Source organism: Triticum aestivum, chromosome 3D (genome assembly GCF_018294505.1).
Source record: "Triticum aestivum cultivar Chinese Spring chromosome 3D, IWGSC CS RefSeq v2.1, whole genome shotgun sequence".
NCBI classification, from domain to species: domain Eukaryota; kingdom Viridiplantae; phylum Streptophyta; class Magnoliopsida; order Poales; family Poaceae; genus Triticum; species Triticum aestivum.
In genome coordinates this window covers 74,414,862-74,435,738 of record NC_057802.1, presented here as the reverse complement: position 1 = coordinate 74,435,738, position 20,877 = coordinate 74,414,862, and the positions used below count along the sequence as shown (strand labels likewise).

The following is a 20,877-nucleotide window of genomic DNA, read 5'->3' as shown; positions in this document are numbered from 1 at the left end:
CGTGATGTACCACAGGCTAGAGAGACGGAAATTTACGCACATACACTGTTGAATGAAGCTGAAGGGGCAGTATATGTGGGACGACATGATCCGTTTGCGAAAAACTTGTTGAACATCTAGTTAATCTCGTTGAATTTGAATTATTGTTGTAGTAGACTTATTTGCATGCTATGTATGAACAATTTATGTTATTTTTATCCTAACTTTGATGAAATCCGTCGTGTTTGCATAAATTTTGTCCCGTTAGTTGAAACCCGACTTGAAATGTATGCGGGACTCGGATGTAGGATGGCCGCCTCCTACATCCGAGTCCACGGTCTGGTCCACCCTGTCTGCGGATATGGATGTCAGAGCAAATTTGTGGGCCATCGTTGGAGATGCACTAACCTGGTTAAAATAACAATTTCTCATACGGTATAGAAATATCATACATTTAGAACTTGATTGAGAAATTGTTAATAGAAATTTTTATTGAATATTGTGAATTGGCTCCCTTTTAATAATAACCAATCAAATAAGTAGCTTCACAAAATTAAATCATATAAGTAGTTTAAATTACAAGAAAGGAGTTGGACAATGCATAACACATTGTACTAAAGTGTACCGACAAACACGGCACCAACAACTCAGTTTAAACACCCTTGCTTGTTTTTCCTGCCATTATTGCTTCCATCGTGGTGTTTTCCGCCACGTTTTCTCTCGCCGCCACCAACTTTAGCACCAACATTGTGGCCCATTCTACCATCTCCACTAGTGCCACTGCCAGCTCCAAGACCGCCTCTAGTGCCAAGGCCCTTGCCGGTTCCAGCACCTCCGCCGACTTCAATCCCTCCTCCAGCACCAACACCCTTGCCCAATCCACTACCTACACCAATACCGCTGCCACTGCCAGCTCCGATGCCGCCTCCAGCACCAACGCCCTTGCCCAATCCACTACCTCCACCAATACCGCTACCACTGCCAGCACCGATGCCACCTCCGACACCAGCTCCCATGCCTGCACCCGCACCACCACCACTTCCAAAGCCGCCTCCTGCACCTCCGCCGGCTCCAAAGCCACCTCCACCTCCAAAACCGCCACCTATACCACTGCCAGCTCCGAGGCCGCCTCCAAAACCACTGCCTGCACCACCACCGCCTCCGAAGCCGCCACCCATTCCAGCACCAGAACCTGCTCCAACACCAAATCCACCACCGCTGCCACCTCCAAAACCACCGCCTTTTCCTCCACCGCCTCCAAAGCCGCCTCCCATTCCAGCACCAGATCCGGCTCCAGCACCAAATCCACCACCACTTCCACCGCCACCTCCAAAACCACCGCCCTTCCCTCCACCTACACCGTTGCCGCCTCCAAGGCCTCCACCGTTGTCATCGCCTATGCCTCCCCCGGAACCACCACCCATACCGCCGCCGCCACCAAAGCCTCCACCACTCCCGCCACCAAAGCCTCCACCGGAACCACCACCCATACCGCCGCCGGCTCCAAAACCTCCACCGCTCCCGCCACCTATGGCTCCCCCGGAACCACCACCCATACCGCCGCCACCACCTATGCCTCCACCGGAACCACCACCCATACCGCCGCCGGCTCCAAAACCTCCACCGCTCCCTCCACCAATGCCGGCACCAGAACCACCGCCGATGCCGCCTCCAGCTCCACCACCGGCGCCGCCTCCCATGCCTGCGCCACTACCAGCACCTCCTCCTGCGCCACCACCAGCACCGAATCCGCCGCCGCTGCCAAATCCTCCACCACCACCTGCGCCAGCTCCTCCTCCAAGTCCCCCGCCACCACCAATTCCTCCACCACCTCCAGCTCCGGCTCCTCCTCCGAGTTCACCACCAACGCCCATTCCTCCGCCAGCTCCTCCTCCAAACCCACCTCCACCACCGCTACCCATCCCTCCACCAGCTCCGCCTCCGAATCCACCTCCACCACCAGCGCCAACACCACCACCCGCTCCCGCCCCACCTCCGAGCCCACCGCCCGCTCCTACACCTCCTCCGCTTCCAAACCCTGCACCGGCACCGCTGCCCATGCCGCCGCCTGCACCACCTCCTCCCCCAAACCCACCACCACCTCCCATACCTCCGCCTCCGCCCGCTCCACCTCCAGCACCAACGCCGCCTCCCATCCCACCGCCTACGCCAACGCCAGCGCCCTTACCATGCTTCTTCTTATCGCAGCCCTCCGCCTCCGGCCCAACCGTGCCCGTGGTCCACACCACAGGCTTGTCCCACGCCGCAGCACTCGCCGCCCACCCAAGCGCCAGCAGCAGCAGGCACGCCATTGCCCGGCTCACCATCCGAACCCCGCCTTTCAGCCGCGAGGCTGCCACTATCAACGTCGTACGGTAGAGTGGGAGAGTTCTGTGGTGCTACTCGCTCGCTGTGTGCATGCGCTGGGGAAGCGGGAGGCGCCGGGCGGGGTATTTATAAACGGGAGGAGCACGCGCTAGCTCTGGATTAAATGGAGGCGTAGGCAACAGGCCTGCCCGCTTTCGGTTTGGTGGCGGGTGGACGAGGGCGAGGGAGCGTTGACATGGCTCAACGTATGTCTTTTTAATGCAGTGCCCTGTGGCGGGAGGCTTTGGTTTGCGCAGCCCAGCGCCGCATTTCTCACTTTCGAGAGCTACTCATGCATGTCTAGCTGTTCTGCGCAAGCGGTAGCTTGATCGGTTGCCTACTTGCCTTCTTTACTTCTTTTAGCCTGTGATTTGTACAGTTGCGTCTCTGTGCGTTTGTGTGTGCATGCACGATGCAGCGGATGGTGCAGCTGTTCATTAATGGCGAGGAGCTCGCAAAGAAGCGATGCGGATGGTAGGAAGAGAGGACGGACAGCTCGGCGCGCACGGGGATGCTTGTGTCCGAGAAATGGCGGTAAGCCCTTTTCTCTGCAAGTGGGCTTTGTAGCTGTCCATACAGGCAAATGGAGTTTGATGAACTTGCGGTGTTGGTGCTTGATCTTGCCAGCCTTGTCAAAACTCTCGACTAATCACTAGGAATGTGCATGTGATTACAAACTACGAGATGAAGTTTTTGACAGTTCAGATGAACTCAGGCCCAGGTGCGCTTGCGTGATTACAAACGCGAGGTAAATATATACAAAGCCGTCGACTGGGACGGATTAAAACACTGATGATTAATGGTGAGCGGCGACTTTCTCGGTGCTCATCTTCCTCCTTCAGACTACCTACATCTAATGGTGCCACGCATAATTACCGGTGGCGACTTCTCAGCGCTCAGCTTCCTCCTTTCCTGAAATGAGACTTGAGCTCCTGGGCGACGCAGAACATCGTGTCCATGGTGTCCTCGTCCAGGTGCGCGTCCTTGACGCCGCCGATCGCCAGGATCGTCTGCAGCCAGTCCTCGTGGAGGGTGGAGAACTCCGCTCGCCCTTCGCTCGACCTGAAGTTCCCTGCGATCCTCGACTTCATCATCTCGCCCGCGACCGCCGCCTTCTCCACTATGGACTTTGGGATCCCCGCCATCGTGGCGACCTGCAGGCCGTAGCTCTCCGGAGAGGCGCCTGACACAAGACGGTAGAGGAAGGTGAGCTCCATCTCGCCGTTGCCGCCGCTCCTTGGCCTCAGCATGCAGGCCATGTGCTGGAGGCTCACGTGGGGGTGGGAGGCGAACTCCTTGGTGAGAGGGTGGTAGTGGGTGGCAAAGAGCAGACGGCATCGCACCTGTTCCACCAGGTGGCGGAATACCTGAGGCAAAATACAGTCATCAGAAGCACGAAATTGTTTGTCAGAAAATGGATACGATGTGAAAACAATGAGAAAGCACACGGCAATGGCTGATATGCCATGTTGAACGTACGAAATTGATCGGTTTTCTGACTGTCCTATCAATGGCTGATATGCAAAACTACTCCTTCCGTCCCATAATATAAGATCGTTCTTGAAGCTATGTAGCTTACTGATACGGACAATGACCTTAAAAGACACGGCGACAGCATCTACCATGAAAAAGGCATACTGAAGGGTATGGCAAGCATGGTTATGTAATGGATTGAAGGAAGACTTACTGCATATGCAATCGCGTATCCATCAAATGTGCTAGTTCCTCTGCCAAGTTCATCAAGCAAGACAAGAGAATCCTCAGTTGCATTCTGAAGAACAGATGCAGTCTCACTACATTCGACAAGAAAAGTACCTGCAAGACCGCAAATAATGTTGTAACAATCCAAGTTAGGGTCATTGTCATCTCATACCCTGTTCATGATTCATGGTACGGCCAAAAGAAAATTGACAAGTGCTTTAGAAGTTAATATTGACAACCCATGGATTTACTCAACAGATATACCATGTAAAAATAGCTATATAATTTATGTGCAAATGCATATTTGACTATACAAGTATCATTTTATTGGGAACCAGTGTCAGAATATATTATTTATGCAGAACAATAAAAAATAAACCCATGTCTGACCAGATCCAGTTGTAGGACAACCCATATAAAGACCTTATCCGTTTTTAACTCCTGTTTTGCGCCAAAAGCAATAGGATTTGCAACACTGATTACTTACTTTCTCCAGACATAATCCGATCCGTTGCGCCTAGCCGTGTAAAGATGGAGTCTGCAAGGGTCAATTCACATGATATGCAGGGGACATAACAGCCAAGCTGCAGACAAGAAATTCCATTTATACATCCAAATAGGGAGCCCAGGAGTTAACAAGAAAAAGGGTATAACCAGATTTACTTATACATACCTGGGCAAGCACGATAGCCAAGCAGGTGGCGCGCATTATTGTAGATTTTCCTCCCATATTTGGACCAGTCAACAACAATGCAAAGCGATTATGACCCAATAAATCCTGGCCAAGAGACAAATCGTTTGGCACAAGCCCAGTTCCACTTTCTGCAAAAGCATATGGATGCCATAGACCCTTCATCCGAAGTATAGGCGATTTGTCTTTCAACAGAATACGTGGTCTGCACATGGTGCCAAATGATGACAATGCCATTGCTGCAAAGGACCTAAGGACATCAACAGTGCTGATGGCATTGATTACCAAAGACCATTCGGTAGCTTTTCCAACAAAATGTTCCACTAAATTAGCCAAGGTGGTAGCATCATGGTCTTTGATATCATGATCCTGTCAAAAACTCAAAACACACAATCAGTACTGTGGAAGTCCAAAACACAGACAGCAAATACTAAAAATAACCGCTTCTTAGATAGATAGCGTCCGAAGAAATTCCCAGCATATTCATACCTGGTACTGTTCAAAGTCAATGCGTATAGCCTCTTCAAACTGATGGACTGATTCATCAAGAGAACTCAGGGTTGGAATATCAACTGATTTTGACAGCGCTGGAATGCCATGGTCCTCTCTACGCAAGGCACTTAATAAGTCAATTGCAACCCGGAGGCCCTTGATAAGCATGCAAAACGTTTTAATCTGGAAAATGCAGAAAATTTGCATGTCATTAGCAGTAGTGTAGATACAAGAAAGGCAAACTTCATAATTTGCAAAAATGGGCATCTCATTGATTGAATCTAATCCATACAAAAGAGAACTTTAAGCTACGATAAGCTTAGGACTGGGAATGAAAAAGAAAGAACAACCACTAACCCGCCTCTTTAATATCTTTTCACCAACAAAAGGCAACAGGACAGCAGATGTTAGCCCAACAGTAGATCTGACTCGCCCAAGTAACCTCTCAAGGTCAGGAATTTTCCGGAGATGCTCAAGTGTAACAGAGCCTACCCCACAATGTTGAATGAAACCCTCAACAATATCAAGCCTTCTATTTATAGCATCGACATCTTTTAGTGGATGGCATATCCATCTTCTTAAAAGCCGCTTACCAGATGCGGTTATGCAGTGATTGAGGTGCTTGTACAGAGTACCTAAAACAAAGTAAATATAATACAAAGTTTATCAGTGTTTTTATGTTTGGATATATTAGGAAATTGTCACGGCAGGCTGCTAAAATAAAATAGGTAGAAGGCAAACTCCTACCTGATGAGCCACCATCAAAGTTATTGCCGAAAATCTCCAGGTTCACAAGAGTCTGACCATCCATCCTTAAACAAGTTTGGTACACATTGTAAGGTAAGACTTCCCCATTTTTTAGAGCATCGTCTAGCTGTTTCCAGATTGTAGCTTATCAGAACGTGAACAGGCAGTCTTATGAAAACAATCGTTTCCCAAGCAAATAAAAAAAGAAAGGCAAGCACATCATTTATGCTATGATTTGTGCAAACAATTTTTTGACATTATACTAGTTTAAAACTAGAACACCTTTGCACATATAATTTGTGAAGTTGATATGGTCATTATAGAAAATGAGAAAAATTTATATATTAAAGAAACTACATACTAATTAGTTGTATCTAGGAAACTGGAAAGTGATGTCTAATGACAGTGTTCTGAAGCAATTTGCAAGTGTTGCTGAGAAGGAAAATGTTGCAACAGAGGCACTCGGAGAGAGAGAGAGAGAGAGAGTTGGATTAACATAAGTATACCATAAGTCTAGTCAAATGACCAATAAGTCCACCAAGTGCACAGATAACTGCATCTTGATTCACTGAATAATCCAATGCAGATAGCCAAGAATCTGTTGATGCTTTAAAGTATCCTTTAGAATGTACTAGCATTTGAATTTGTGAGGCATCAGAGAAATCTGTCCCAGGTAGTGGGGTCAGTTGCATTTTCACAGAGCCTGCAGTTAGAAGAAAGATGTTTAACAAAGAAACCAGATGAGAATAGAAACTAAAAGAGCAAAAGATTACAACATTTTACCTGCTGAGGCATATTTTATCATTGATTTACGACTTTCTCTTGAGAGGCCTGACAAAAGAAAACAAATATTAGTTCTTAATACATCGAGATTACAAGATAAAAGATGTACTGACCTGAGGATTCATAGATTATCTCCCTCGGGGAAACCTGAAAAAGCATACTGATGAATGATCATTTCTGATCTGTTGAACCAAAGCAAATAAATTGCTACAGCAAAGAGCCTACCTGCACCAGCAAAGCCCCCAAAGCTGCAGAAGAATCATCATCTTGAAGTGAACCAACCCAGATTTTAAGTGCAGCATAATCTAGAAAAGCAAATCCGTAGACCCGAGAACCATTAGAAGCTAGAGTAACCTGAAAATTCCAACAACAAAAAAGAGGACAGGCTACATTAGGTCAACATCACCTATGAAAAATGTTGATAAAACTAATTCAAGATGAATTACAGAATTTGTGAACAAATTGCAGGACAAAACTGACTCGTAAAAACTAGGATACATAACACTGCATGTTTCACAGGGACACTGAAAATATCATTTTACTAAAACAATAGCTGAATTAAGTATCAAGATTGTCTTCTGCAAGTTACATATATTTCTACATTATTGCCACAATATTTTACATGTTTATACACAGTGATCAACCAGATTTAGATTTATCACTATGTTTCTATGTAAATTTATTTGGTCATTGTGTCCAAAGACCACGAGTTTGTAGTTCTTTCCTGTCTTTTGAGGAAAGTGTTCTTTCTATTATCAGATGGTTAGCTTTTCTGGTAGTATTGTGTCCTCTCATGTGCGTCAGATGAACATACAAAACATTATACCAAATCATATTGCCAAATGCAATGTATTGCTTTGTTAAAAAAGGCAAACCTCTTTCAATGCAAGAAGATGAACAGCATCAGGCCCTATGTTGCTGTCAGCTGCAGTTGACGGTGTGGATACATGAGCTAACTTTCTTTCAATAACCTTGCAGAAGTACGAAAAAAAATGTCACACTTATATACAGTCAATCTCTTGTAACTTGAAAGGACAAGCTTTATGCATCCGTCAATGGAGATGCCAGGGTACATATTAATATATGCAATGCATTCAAGTGCTGCTGCACAGACCACAGGTTATGTACCTACTACCTTGATCAATTCTACTACATGTTTTAGACCAAGAGAGTGTCTAATGTGTGTGCTTCACCATTAGTTTTGCAGTCACATGTCAATGTAAGTTCTTAAAACTGTACTGACCTCTAAGTTTTTTTATGACAATCTAGTAGTAACATTTGCACGAGATTAATCAAAATACTATTTAGTATATACTCCCTCCGTTTCTAAAATCTAAATACAAGACTTTTTAGAGATTTCAATATAGACTACATGCGGATGTATATAGACATATTTTAGTGTGTGGATTCACTCATTTTGCTCCGTATGTAGTCCATATTGGAATCTCTAAAGGGCTTATATTTAGGAACGGAGGGAATAAATATATTAGTGGTCAAAGTTTCAAAGTGTTGACTACACACATTCTGAAAGGGCATCCAAAAAAGAATGGAAGTGGAAAACTTACTGAATTTGGTCCTCTAGCTTTCGCCTGTGCTGCAGATTCCATTTGTTCTATCCTTCCAACTTTATATCTGGAGGGAAATGCTAGATAGATGAGCAGTCAAACCACCAAAAGAAATAAAAGTAGAGCAAGAAGTAATTTATATCCAGCATTATAATGGATGTGTCACATCACAAATCATATCATATACATTTCAGTATACAAGGCCACTTCATTTTTTTTATGTCTAATTTTGACCATTAGTTTTACCAACAAAAAGTCAGTTATATGCCACAAAAAGTATGTCAATGTATACACATTGGAAAGAACTTTCCGATACATTTTTTATGACATATAACCCGTATTTTGTTGACCAAAATTATAAGTCAAAGTTTGACACGAAAAACCAAAGTGGCCTTGCGTACAAAAATGGAGGAGTAATCAAATATAGCATTCAGAAGGAAACTAATTGCATTTTGCAGCTGAACAGATATAGTTTTTTTCACAACAACACTGGCACAGAAACCAATAAGGAATCAATTTTAAGTGCATTTCTCATATTATAATCAACAACAATACCGATAGAAACAAACATATGGCCTATCAATACCAACCAGAAGAACTGTGCATGAACTTGCTGGTGTTCAAGATAATTTTAAGATCAAAATGCTGAAAATGAGCAAACCATAAGGAGACTAAGAAGTTTACCCCCGAGCTAAAAGCTTTTCAACAGCATTGTCAATCCCACTCTCTGAAATACCAACCTTCACATAAGATGAACAAGTCAGCCTCATGTACCACAGCAAGAGTGTTTACTAAAAGGCTGTATAAAACTCCCTTTTCTTCAAGAGCAAAGCATTAGTTGAAACAAAACATGAAATGCTACAATAGTGGCCAACAAAATATGAAAAACACAAGCTGCTGCGGATAGACCCTAGAGGAAGTGGTGTATTGCCAAAAGCTTGAAGCAATTTACCCAATCATCTCCAAAATGCCAATAGAACTACATTACCGAGAGTATTGTCTAAATAATACGAAATAATATAGCGTACACATGATATTATAGGACAAATGATCTAGCAAATGATACTTATTACTCAACCAACAAGCAACCATGAGGGAGTATAAATTAGCAGGGTCAGCACAGCAGACATTCAGACGTCAGAACCAAGCATTCCAGTGGAAAAATAAGAATGGTCACGGTTTATGACTTAGGTTACCTGTCGGCATTTTCCCACCCCACTAATAGTCATTTTCCAATCAAGTTCCTTTTGGCCGATCTCAGCATCTACTTCATAGAGCTCATAAAACTTCCCCTACAAATACAGGAAAAACACTTCTGTAGGTTATAAATCTCAAGTAGCAGAAAAGAACTGGTCAACTTAGATAATTTTGGAGGTCAGGGGAGTCTGGGAGAGGGATCAAAGCAGCATTCAAAACTGTGAGGTGTAAGCAGACTGAGAGGATAAGAACAAATGAAGGAACCCAAAATAAAAGCAAATAACATTTTGGATTATTAACCAGAACAAACATCATTCATAAATGTCTAACTTTTGATGCATAGAGTAATTGAGTTAGAACTGTTTAAGTATGAGAAGTAAACAAAGAATTGTGCAGTAGTCCCATGAGAAAAATGCATCTAGTTCATAATTATAGGGTTAGGCCATAGCTCAGTATGACACCAAGGTATGAGAGATACTGGTTAGCATTGCAGTAATCTTTAACGTGATAATCTTACAGATAGTATACTGCATATATGCAGTGTATGAGTCAATGATGATGGAATTTACCACTTTGAAGAAGAGGAGAACATCCATATATTTACACTTAATAGTCCAGTATTGCTTTTGAGATGTTGACATCTTTCTCAGTGCATCAGGTGGAATAAAAAGAGTTCTCTTGTCATAAAGTGGGTCATCTGGCCGCCTTTTATTTGCATCCCTGATATTCAAAGGATTCAGCCATTCAAATTTACTACGTGCACTTTCAGCCATTTCATCATGAACCATTTTCCCAGCTGGAGAACAATGAGCTGATTTCACCTTCTTATTTGAACCCCACAAAGGAGACTGACAGTTATTGGCAGTCATGCATTGATCCTGTTGAACTCTCTTCCCACGAGGAGCCACTGCTTGTGTCACTGGAGTTTCTGGTTTCAGAAGAACAGAATCAAGTTCCGGAAACAGTGTAGCAGGTGCTCCAATATTCTTACTGTTCATAGATACTGAGAACTTATTGGAGTGGTTCTGCAGCGGAGTTCCATTTGAATCAAATTCCGGAAACAAATTAGTTGCTTTAATGTATGAATGGTCTGAAGACCCAGAGAATAGCTTCTTTGAGTGTTTCGCTGTAGGAGTATCATTCGAATCAAGTCCAAGCGGTGTCACTGCTCTAAGGTATTCACCACTAGAAGAGCCCGATGACAACTTTTTCGATGGATGCTGCAAAGGAATTGGATATGAACGATACTCTGATAAAGGTGTATCTGCTCCATGAAAAGGCCCAGAAAAGATTCTCTTTAACGGATCCTGGGATGGAGTTTGTACATCAAATGCTTCAAACACTGAATTAGCTTGAACGTACTGGTTGCTGGGGCACTCTGAGGATAACTTCTTCGGACACTCCTGAAGCAGAGTTTGATCTGAACCAATTTCAGGGAACAGCGTGCTTGCTCTAACAAATTCATCTGTGGAAGACCTTGCAGAGAACTTCAATGGCTCCTGTGGCGGAGTGGTATCTGTGCTATGTTCTGCAAATAACACAGTTCCTCTGCTATATTTGCCGTTGTACCGTACAGGGAATGATGCACTTGGCTGCTCATTTGAGGTATCTTCATTTTTACCAGGTAAGGCTCTCTCAGCATTTCTAATCTGAGTGGCATCTTTGTTTCTGCAACAAACACAGAGAGCATCACCATGATGGCACAGCAAAAAAAAACAAGAAAGTGTTTTCCAAAGTAAGCGGAAAATCTGCCGATGCAAACCAACAAACAAGACACTTTAGGGACCGAGAAGGCAATAACATACACCTGTCATACACCCAATAACACAGAAACAAATGCATCCAACCCAAATAATCCATAGTCCATTACAGCAATCCAAGCTTGCACTAAAGTGAAGGACAATTAGCACAGTTAAACACTGGACCCAAAATCCAATGAACTTAATGCTAGTTGCAATGTAGATGGAATGAACCACATGCATATTACGAATCTGCAATCACTGACAATATGTATTAGCCCAGATTCTGCCTTTCGATTGTATGGAACAGCTTCCAACCTGAAGTTTACTTTGGTTCGTAAAATTATGGTGGATCATCTATTCATGCTCAAAAACTACAAACATGTGAATCGAAACACAGATAGACCACATAAAACACCATCCAACAGCCAAGAGACACGGGCAGTAAGCAAATTGGAGTTAAGAGAAACGGATTTAACAGCAAGCATGGCGACTGATGAGGACAACGCAATAGCAAAAACAAACTGACTAACTGAACATGACAATGCGGCCCGTAAACTATCAGGCACAACACATGCAGTGGCCAAACACCAAGCGCGGTCAGGAGCTAAGCCCGTCAAAAGACAGCGTAACTGCAAACTCGCATTGACCTCATCCCTGCTGCTACTGGCCACACAATAGCGCTACCCGCAGCAAACGAAGCCACGCCAGAATATGGGTTCAAGCAATTCCAGCAGCATACACGCGGAGACCAAGCCAACGATAAATCGACCGAATCGGCATTCACTGTCAAGCGGCAACCACCTAAGCGAATGCGCGCGCGGACCCGTTAGCTAGATACTGCGGCAGCTGGCCCAATCAAACTACGCCCAAACCCAGACAAAACCCTAGGACGGGCGGGAGCTGCATTGGTCGCGTACCTCCCCTGCGACGGCGGACGCACGAGCCGCTCCATGATGCCGTCGACCGACGACGCGGCGGGGGGCCGCGGGGGCCTCTCGGGGGTCGTGCCGGCGCCGGACGCCTCCTGCGCCGGGCTCGGGCGCGGGTGGAGGAAGGAGCGGATGGACTGCTGCTGCCGCCGCGGCTGCATCGCGGTGGCCGGGATTCGACTCGAGGTGGCTCCGTCCGGGCGGGAGGAGCGGGGTTCTCTGGGAGGTGGGGAGCGGAGAGGGGAATGGGAGGGAGATGAAATTATTTGGGGGAATTTCCGAGCGGGAAATGCGAGCGCGGTGGAGAGGGGAAATGGGTGGGGGTTTTCCGCTTTCCCCGCCGTCTCGCGTCTCGCGCCCTGCGTGCGGGGAAGAAGAGAGGCTTGGGCCAGGCCTGAAAGCTTTGTGCCAAATCGGCGGCCTGAACTTCCAGCTCGCTCCTGCACACGATGGGCCCCTGGATTGATTTGTTTCGGTGGGATTCCTCTGACGCCATAAAAATAGGTGAGCTTGCTCCAAAATAAAAATAAAAATAGGTGAGCAAACACCCACTCTCCTATACTCCCTCGAAAGAGTGTACTTTCAACTTTGTTAGAAAGTCAAAACAAATTATGTTTGACCGTATTTATATAGTAATACATCAATATTTTTGCCATCAAATTAGTAGCATTAGATTCATGATAAAATATATTTTCATCATATACCTATTTGATTTCACAAACATTGATATATTTTTGCACAACCCCGGTCAAACTTTGAGATAGTTTGACCCTCCAACAAAGTTGAAAGTGCACTCTTTCAAGGACGAAGGGAGTATGAGCCGGTTAAAGCGCACCCAATTTGGTGGCCGCCGGAGCCGGAGTGAACACTCTTTTCTAGAGCCTTGCTAGAGCCTTCCCCAAGGGTTGTTTATCTCTGCATAAGTGTTGCTTTGTAGCTCGTCATATTAGTGTTTGGTCCTGTTGGGCCCTGTATCTGCATTGTACTGCATCCCACCACTGCATTAGTTGTTGCTTTTTAAGCTTTGTAAGCTCTTTTGAGCAGTTTATCTATCAAGTCAGTAGACTTTCCTCTTGGAACCGCCTCCGCAAGCCAGCTGTGCCGGTTGTTTCTTCTGTAGCTGACTGTTCTTTCATATATGCGGATTGCTAATTGGAACGTTAGGGGACTTGGTGACTCCGACAAATGCTCATTAGTCAAAGATGCACTCTTTTCTAGCCGATCGAACGTTATATGCCTGCAGGAGACTAAATTGCAGGTGGTGGACAAGATGAAGGCAGCATCCTTCCTCCCTGTAAACCACAAATCTTTCATCTACATGCCAGCTTGTGGCACTGCAGGCGGATTGCTTGTGGCCTGGGATGACAGCGTGTTGCACGGTTTAGAAATGGCAAAACACCGGTTCGGCATAACAGTCAGTTTCCAGTCCAGAAGCAATAATGACGGTTTTGTTCTCTCCACAGTCTATGCCCCATGTGATGAAGAGGAGAGGGACGATTTCTTTGCAGTTATGACTCAAACAGCCGAGCAGGTTACTGGGTCCTGGATCATCTTGGGTGATTTCAACATGTATAGGTTTGCGCATGAAAAGTCACAAGGAAGGAAGAATTGGGCACTAATGGACAGGTTCAACTCATAGATTAGAGAGCATGCTCTTGATGACATTGATATCACTAACAGAAGCTTCACTTGGTCCAATAAGCGAGAGGAACCCACTCTAATCAAGCTAGATCGAGTTTTGGTGAATGCGGAATGGAATCTGGGCTTTGTCAACACAACAGTTGCTGCTCTACCTGCTACAACATCGGATCATGTGCTTATAGGTGTGGAGTTCTCAAGGGAGGCTACCAAAAGCCCTTTCTTTAGGTTTGAAAATCACTGGCTGCACATACCAGAGCTCAGGGATATTATCAGTCAGAGCTGGAGGAAAGGAACCAGAACCTTCGCCTCTCTATCAACCTTGATCAACTTCAAGCTTAGAAGATTGAGGGCTGCAATTCGAGCATGGGAACGCACCAAACCACCGATGCAGAACACCCTTGCCAATTGCAAGCATGTTGTCCAGTACATGGACACAGTTGAGGAAAGAAGGCGCCTTTCGAGGATAGAGGTTGCCCTCAGAAATCACGCCAACCTGAAGGCGCAACAGTTGATACTATGGCAGACTAGTTTCTGGAAGAGAAGAGCACAAATAAGAGGTTGTACCTTGAGAGATGAGAATACCAGGTTCTTCCATGCAATGGCTAACTGCCAACACCGCAGAAACAAAATCAAGCTCCTGGTTAAAGATGGCACATATTTCTTCAGGGATCAAGACAAGCTGCGAATTGCAACTGATTTTTTCACACACATTTTTGGAGAAAGCTCGGCCTCAATGCCAGTTCTGGACCCCTCCCACCTTTATGATCCAGTCGACCTGTCTGCACTGGAGGCACCTTTCTCTTGGGGCGAAATTGCAGCAGCAATTCAGAACACGCCAAGCAACAGGAGCCCAGGGCCAGATGGGTTCACAAGTGAATTTTACAAAAGTTTTCTTGGGCTGTTGAAGGAGGACTTGCTGGGGTTTTTCCAAGAGTTTATGAGCTTAGCAGTGACCTACTCGGCATCAACACCGCCAACATTGTGCTTCTTCCAAAAAAAAGAAGATCCAACAGATATAAAGGACTTCAGGCCAATCTCTTTAGTTCATAGTGTCCCGAAGCTTGTCACCAAAGTGCTGGCAGTGCGGTTACAGAGACTGATCCAGACTCTCATCCACCCCCTCCAATCTGGCTTTCTCCGAGGACATTGCATTATTGAAAATTTTGCACTGGCAGCCGAGTTAGTACAGCAAGCCAGGAAGAGGAAAGCGCCAATGGTTGTGCTGAAGCTTGATTTTCAAAAAGCGTTTGACAGTGTTAGCTGGGAGGCTCTAAAACAAATCCTTGCAACAAGGGGCTTTGGGGACAGATGGATCCGATGGGTGGATGATATCCTAGCTTCTAGTTCCTCCAGAATTCTTATCAACGGCACTCCCGGCGAAAGGATCCTATCAAAGTGTGGCCTACGGCAAGGGGATGCCCTGTCTCCATACCTTTTCATTTTGGTCGCAGATATCCTACAACAGCTCTGCCAGAAGGAGTATCAGGAGGAGAACCTAGTGCATCCGTTGGGAGCCGACGGGCCTTTTCCAATTCTGCAATACGCGGATGACACGCTCATTCTCTTGAGAGGAGATGTCCAACAAGCAGGCATTATCAAGCGGATTGTGGAAGACTTCAGCAATTTTACTGGTCTAAAGATCAATTATCACAAGAGTACTTTTGTTCCAGTTGGATTGGACCAGCACACCTGTCAAGGTATTGCTGAGATTCTGAATTGTCAGACTGCAGCCTTCCCTTGCACCTACCTGGGGTTACCACTCTCTCTTAACAAGATACCGCACGGACTGTTAATGCCTGTGATTCAGAAGGTGGACAAGCGCTTGTCTGGTTGGCTTGCAACTTTTCTGTCCTGGGGGGGCGTCTAACCTTGATTAATGCAGTTTTGGCGGCAATCCCTAGTTATTACATGGGCTGCTTCTTGTGGCCGAGTCAGTCCTTGGAGAAAGTTGATCAAATTTTGAGGGGGTTTCTTTGGCAAGGGAAGGATAAGGCCAAGGGGGGACAGTGCCTTGTCGCTTGGGATGTGGTCACACTCCCAAAAGAGAATGGAGGACTGGGGGTGCGCAACCTTGCAGCACACAACAAGGCCTTGATATGCAAGTTTATGGCAAAAGTTCTGCAACACGAGGATGTGTCGTGTTACAGTTGGTTCGCGCAGGCATATTGTCAGAAGGAACTATCCTGGACCCCTCACAATCGAGATACTGCTGTTTGGAAAGGTTTTAGATCCACAATGCAGATGGTTATGGAAGCTTCCAAATGCAAACTGGGGGCGGCCAAAGCATTGCCTTCTGGTATGATCTCTGGCTGGACTGTGGTCAGCTCATGATTGTTTTCCCGACGCTTTTTACTTTCGATGTGGCCCAGTTTTGCACAGTTGCTTCACAGTTCAGAGACGGTCAATGGAACATCCAGCTTCATCCAAATCTCTCCTACACGGCCACACAAGAACTGGCAGCCCTTGCTGAAATCTTGAGCTATGTGCTGCCCCAGGTTAATACAGTTGACACCAGAATGCCGCTGCTCGTTGGCAAGAGCTTGAGCACTCCTTATTTCTACAAGCTTTTCACTTTTCGAGGCAAACTCTATATGCCAGCCAAGCTCATTTGGGATAGAATCATACCACACAAATATCGCATCTTTCTGTGGATTGCACTCCGGGACAGACACAACACCAGAGATAACATGGTGAGGAAGAATTGGGATAAAATTGCTTCGCACAATGGCTGTGATCTTTGTCTAGCGGCGGAGACAATGAGCCATATTTTGCTGAGATGCAAACTTGCACAAGCGTTATGGTCCAATTTAGGCTTGCAGGAGTTGGCCACATCTTCCACAGAACCTGAACTTTATTTATGTTCAGATCAGCCGAAGGCGCTGCATGGCAAAATGTGGCATATTCTTTTCGCGGCGTGTGCGGTCACCCTTTGGAACGCCAGGAACGCTCGAGTCTTCGAAGGATCCTTTTGGCAGGAGCGCCAAGTATACACTAGAGTCATTGAGCTGTTCAAGTTTTGGAGCCTGCGTGCCCCGCAGCATATTAGGCAGTGCATGTTGGATTGGGCAGCCGCTTTCACTCCAACTTAATTTGCATGTTGTCTTACTTTTATCTATCTCCAACTCTGTATCACACTAGGTCTGGTGATGGCCTGCTGTACTCCTTTGTACGGCGTTAACATCACCTTCATGTAAATGACTTTGGTCATCCGGGTTTTCCGCCCGTTTTGAATGCATAAGGTAAAAAATGATCTACCTTTTTATTCAAAAAAAAGCGCACCCAATAAGCTTAGAGGTTTTTTATTGTTATTATTTAGAAGTTTGATTTGATGATATTTTCCTACAATGATAAAAACAATTTAGAAAAATAAAAAAATGTATTGGGAAATATTCATTTGCCATGTATTTGATAAATGTTCATAGTGTGTTAAAAATGCTAGAGTATTTCAAAAAATATTCATGTGTACAAATATAGAATGAAAATTTAAATGAAAAAAAGGAAAGAGAAAGGGTGAGAGAAAAAGAAAAGTAAATCCATGCAAAAGCCGGAAGAACCAAACAGAACCCATAAGAAACTAGTTTAAAATTGGAGGAAAAATAATAAGGTTTGGAACTCTGACAAATGGCCTTGTGGAGACACACATCTGGGCGTTCACCCGATAATTCTAGACTTACGTGAAGTTTAACGTAACCTTCCATCTATAATGATGAAAATTGTTTACATTTCTTTGTACTCGAATAATGATGAAAAAAAGGAATCAAATAAAGAAATATAGAGAAGAAATAAATACTACTCCTTCCGTTTTTAAATATAAATTTTTTTGGATGTATATAGACATATTTTAGAGTGGAGGTTCATTCATTTTGCTTTATATGTATTCCGTATTGGAAAAATGAACAACCCCAGTCGGATTTATATACATCGTGACCCTATCGTTGACCCGAGAAGTTTGAATTCCATGCATTTTTCTCGTTTGGGAGAAACAAAAACGAGGTCAATAGATAAGGTGGCGTACTACGTTTAGCCACACCTTTTCCCTACTCTTACTTTAGTTTTTTCGCGAAGTCTAAATACGTGAACTACGGCTAGTGCATCATTTGCACCACAAGGCGACCAGACCAGTCCACCTCTTCTAGTACGACTACCTTCTATTTTTTCTTTCGTACATATTTTAACAGTTTTAATTATCTTGATGATTGGTTCAAAAAAACTTATCTCGACGATGACTAGTCTAGTCTACTAGAAGTTCTCATCGGTGACGCTTGGCCAAAAGCCAAAGCCGAGCTGATTCGATTTGGACGCGGCATCCTCGTCTCAGCCACGTGGAAACACCGCAGAAGCTTCCGAGCAAACGACTTTTACGCGCCCAAGCAAAAGGCCGGCAGGCAGGCACGTTTGACCGGGAATCCGGCCCGTAATACCCTCCCAAATCCTATCCCGCTATATAAACACGCCAGATCCACCGCCTCTCCACCAAGCACAAACTGGCCACGACCAACACCCACAGCCCGGATCCAGATCTTCTTTCTTCTTCGTCGGCTCACCAGGGAAGGACCCGGCATACCGTCGGTCGAGCCGATTCTTGTGAGCGGGTCGTTCATCGGTCATCACGCGATGGCTCGCGCGGCGAACGTCGACGTGCCCGCTGCCGGCGCGGCGCAGGGCGGGGCGAGGAAGGCGGAGGGGTTGGCGGCCGTGGCCGGCGACGGCAGGAGGGTCGACCAGGCCGTGGCGTACCTGCTCATGGCCGCCGCGCTTGCCGTCACCTACCTCGTGCACTGATCGACCGGTCGGTCGACGGACGGCGGATAGGAGAGTTCATGTTCGTGTCGCTTCATCTTTGTATAAATCTTTAGCGAGGAAAAGAAAAGAGATTCTATTACTTCTGTATCTCTGTATAATCAGTTAAATTCGTAGGTGAATCGCCTGTTCGTGTCGTTTCATTCATGTTCGTGTCGTTTCATTCATGTTCGTTCTGAAGGTCTCTTGACATGCTCGTGGTCAGGACCAGTTAATTGAAGAACTAGGTTGACGTCTCCCAATCCTGCCCAAGATCGTTAAGCCTAAGCGCCACTGCCGACGTGGCGATTGCAATTGGAGGAGCGTTTTTTCAGTAAACCGCGCGCATCATTAATCAACGGAAATGATAAAATCCGAATGTCAGATTTTTGACCATGACAAATCAAATGCCTTTTATTATAATTTTAGTTGACGCGAGGATGGCTAGTTTAATTGGCAAGCGCGGCAATTTTCTGGCAAAAAACAAACTGAAGGCGAGCGGATTTATCATGCTTACCAACTTGAAAATAAATATAAATTACCACAAAAAATTCAATTTGCCACGGGCGGATTTATCATGCTTATCAACTGGCAAACAAATATAAATTACCACCAAAAAATATTCATTGCCATGGTCAAATCCGTTTGGTACTTATCGGCGTTATTAATCAACAATCAAAATATAAGTACAAACACACGCAACAACTTCAAGAGAAATTAAGAGTTGACAAATGTCCTGAAAACTATGCTAAGGACCCAGGACATAGAATAAGAAGGCCCGTACAAATCCCTGCATACACCAAAACTAACGGTTGCAGCCAATATCCAGTGCCGCCCTGATGGAGGATGAGGGTCGTAGATATCCATGCATACACCAAAACTAACAGTTGTCTCGGTTAGTTTGTTCTTGTGGAGTCGAAACCGCGGTGGCGGAGCACTATGGAGTTGTCTCGGTTTGTTTGTTCTTGTGGAGTCGAAACTGCGGTGGCGGGACCTTATGGAGTTGCCTCGGCTTGTTTGTTCTTGTGGAGTCGAAACCGCGGTGGCGGGCCCCTATGGTATACGATGACCGGTGTTGGTGGCCTGTTCGGCGATCTTTCGTGGCGCTGGCCGTGCCTGGTTTTGTCCTTCAAAGTTCTCCGTCGGAGTCGAAACTGCGCTATCTGGTTACAGGTGGCTGAGTTATGGCGCAGATTTTCATTTAGCTTTACGCATCCGCTACGGTGTGGGTTGTGTTAACGATCGCCGAAGTCGAAGTCGTTTGCTCAGAGTTTAGGGATGGCGATGCCGCCTCCAGAGGAGCGATGCCGATGACGTCTGCATACTGTCTCGACGGGGTCCTCTTTGGAATGGTAGGTGTGCCGCTTAGTGGTTGTGATGGTTTTCGCTCGATTCTTCGTAATTAACTAGACAATGTGGTTTTCGTTCGGTTTTTCCTTAATTAACTGAGCAACTCTTTTCTTCTTAATGAATGCAGAAATTCTGCCATTTTAAAAGAAACAAAAAATCCAGTGCCCCCTAGGCGCTTAACACCATCGTCATAAAAGACTTTTGAAGTCAACCATGTTAAGGGACATGTCACTGCGTCATGTCGACTGGGGTACATCTCGTGCTAACCTGAACACAAAACCGTCGCATACTCGCATCCCATAGACATAGTCCAAGAAAAGCGCAAGAGCCGCAACCGTTGAAGCACCAATCCAGCTTGAGAAAATGGAGAGGAAAAGAAACCTAATCTCACCGCCCCAACCGGACGGTGAGAAGACGAGGCCATCAACTTCTCAACGCCGTCATGGAGAGTGTCGTCATGGCGAGGAGCATTGGAGAAAACCAAGACAAGTTTATTTGACATGGAATTGTCCTCATCCTTCCGGCCCCACCATACGAAAGCTCCATCTATGAAAATACCACATGAAAGGAATGGGATCCCCTCCACCACCCGCCGCCGAAGCAACGAGCAGGGTCGGAGGAAACCACATCCTCGCTGGCTTTCACCAAGAGAAGAACCCACCTGCCCACAATCACATTTTTTCCTGGGGAGGGAGTCCGGGTACGGGCAACTACCACCTATGTACGTTTCACTCCAATCGAAGCAGCGTTGAGCGGGCGTCTCGACACTGTTCCTGCTCCATACCCCTTGCGGCAGGGGCTTCCTCCTCTGCCATTGGGCTCCTCCACGAGACACACATCCTCCACCACTAGCGCCTCTCTTCCCCCTCCCCCAATGTTTGTCCTTGCGGAGGGAGCATGCCTCTTAGTGGCAG

General features: G+C 45.7%; 1 protein-coding gene across 1 annotated transcript; it reads right to left on the bottom strand.

Annotated features, from left to right (window-relative positions):
- Nucleotides 1-2,964: 2,964 nt before the first annotated feature.
- Nucleotides 2,965-12,540, bottom strand: LOC542874 (DNA mismatch repair protein MSH7). Its single transcript, XM_044499798.1, has 17 exons — nt 12,182-12,540; nt 10,092-11,190; nt 9,522-9,617; nt 9,010-9,065; nt 8,326-8,392; nt 7,636-7,731; nt 6,986-7,114; nt 6,874-6,907; nt 6,761-6,808; nt 6,484-6,680; nt 5,978-6,104; nt 5,588-5,865; nt 5,228-5,413; nt 4,721-5,107; nt 4,535-4,631; nt 4,034-4,161; nt 2,965-3,713 (listed from the first exon to the last, which is right to left on the bottom strand). The coding sequence occupies exons 1-17, from the start codon at nt 12,352-12,354 to the stop codon at nt 3,243-3,245; spliced, it is 3,669 nt and encodes a 1,222-aa protein (XP_044355733.1). The 5' UTR covers nt 12,355-12,540; the 3' UTR covers nt 2,965-3,242.
- Nucleotides 12,541-20,877: the final 8,337 nt, after the last annotated feature.

Coding starts and splice junctions, on each gene's coding strand:
- LOC542874 (XM_044499798.1), bottom strand. CDS start 12,354: ATGCAGCCGCGGCGGCAGCAGCAGTCCATCCGCTCCTTCCTCCACCCG. Junction 7,732..8,325: donor AAGCTAGAGGACCAAATTCA/GTAAGTTTTCCA, acceptor TACTTCTGCAAG/GTTATTGAAAGAAAGTTAGC. Junction 7,115..7,635: donor ATCTTCTTGCATTGAAAGAG/GTTTGCCTTTTT, acceptor TGGAATTTTCAG/GTTACTCTAGCTTCTAATGG.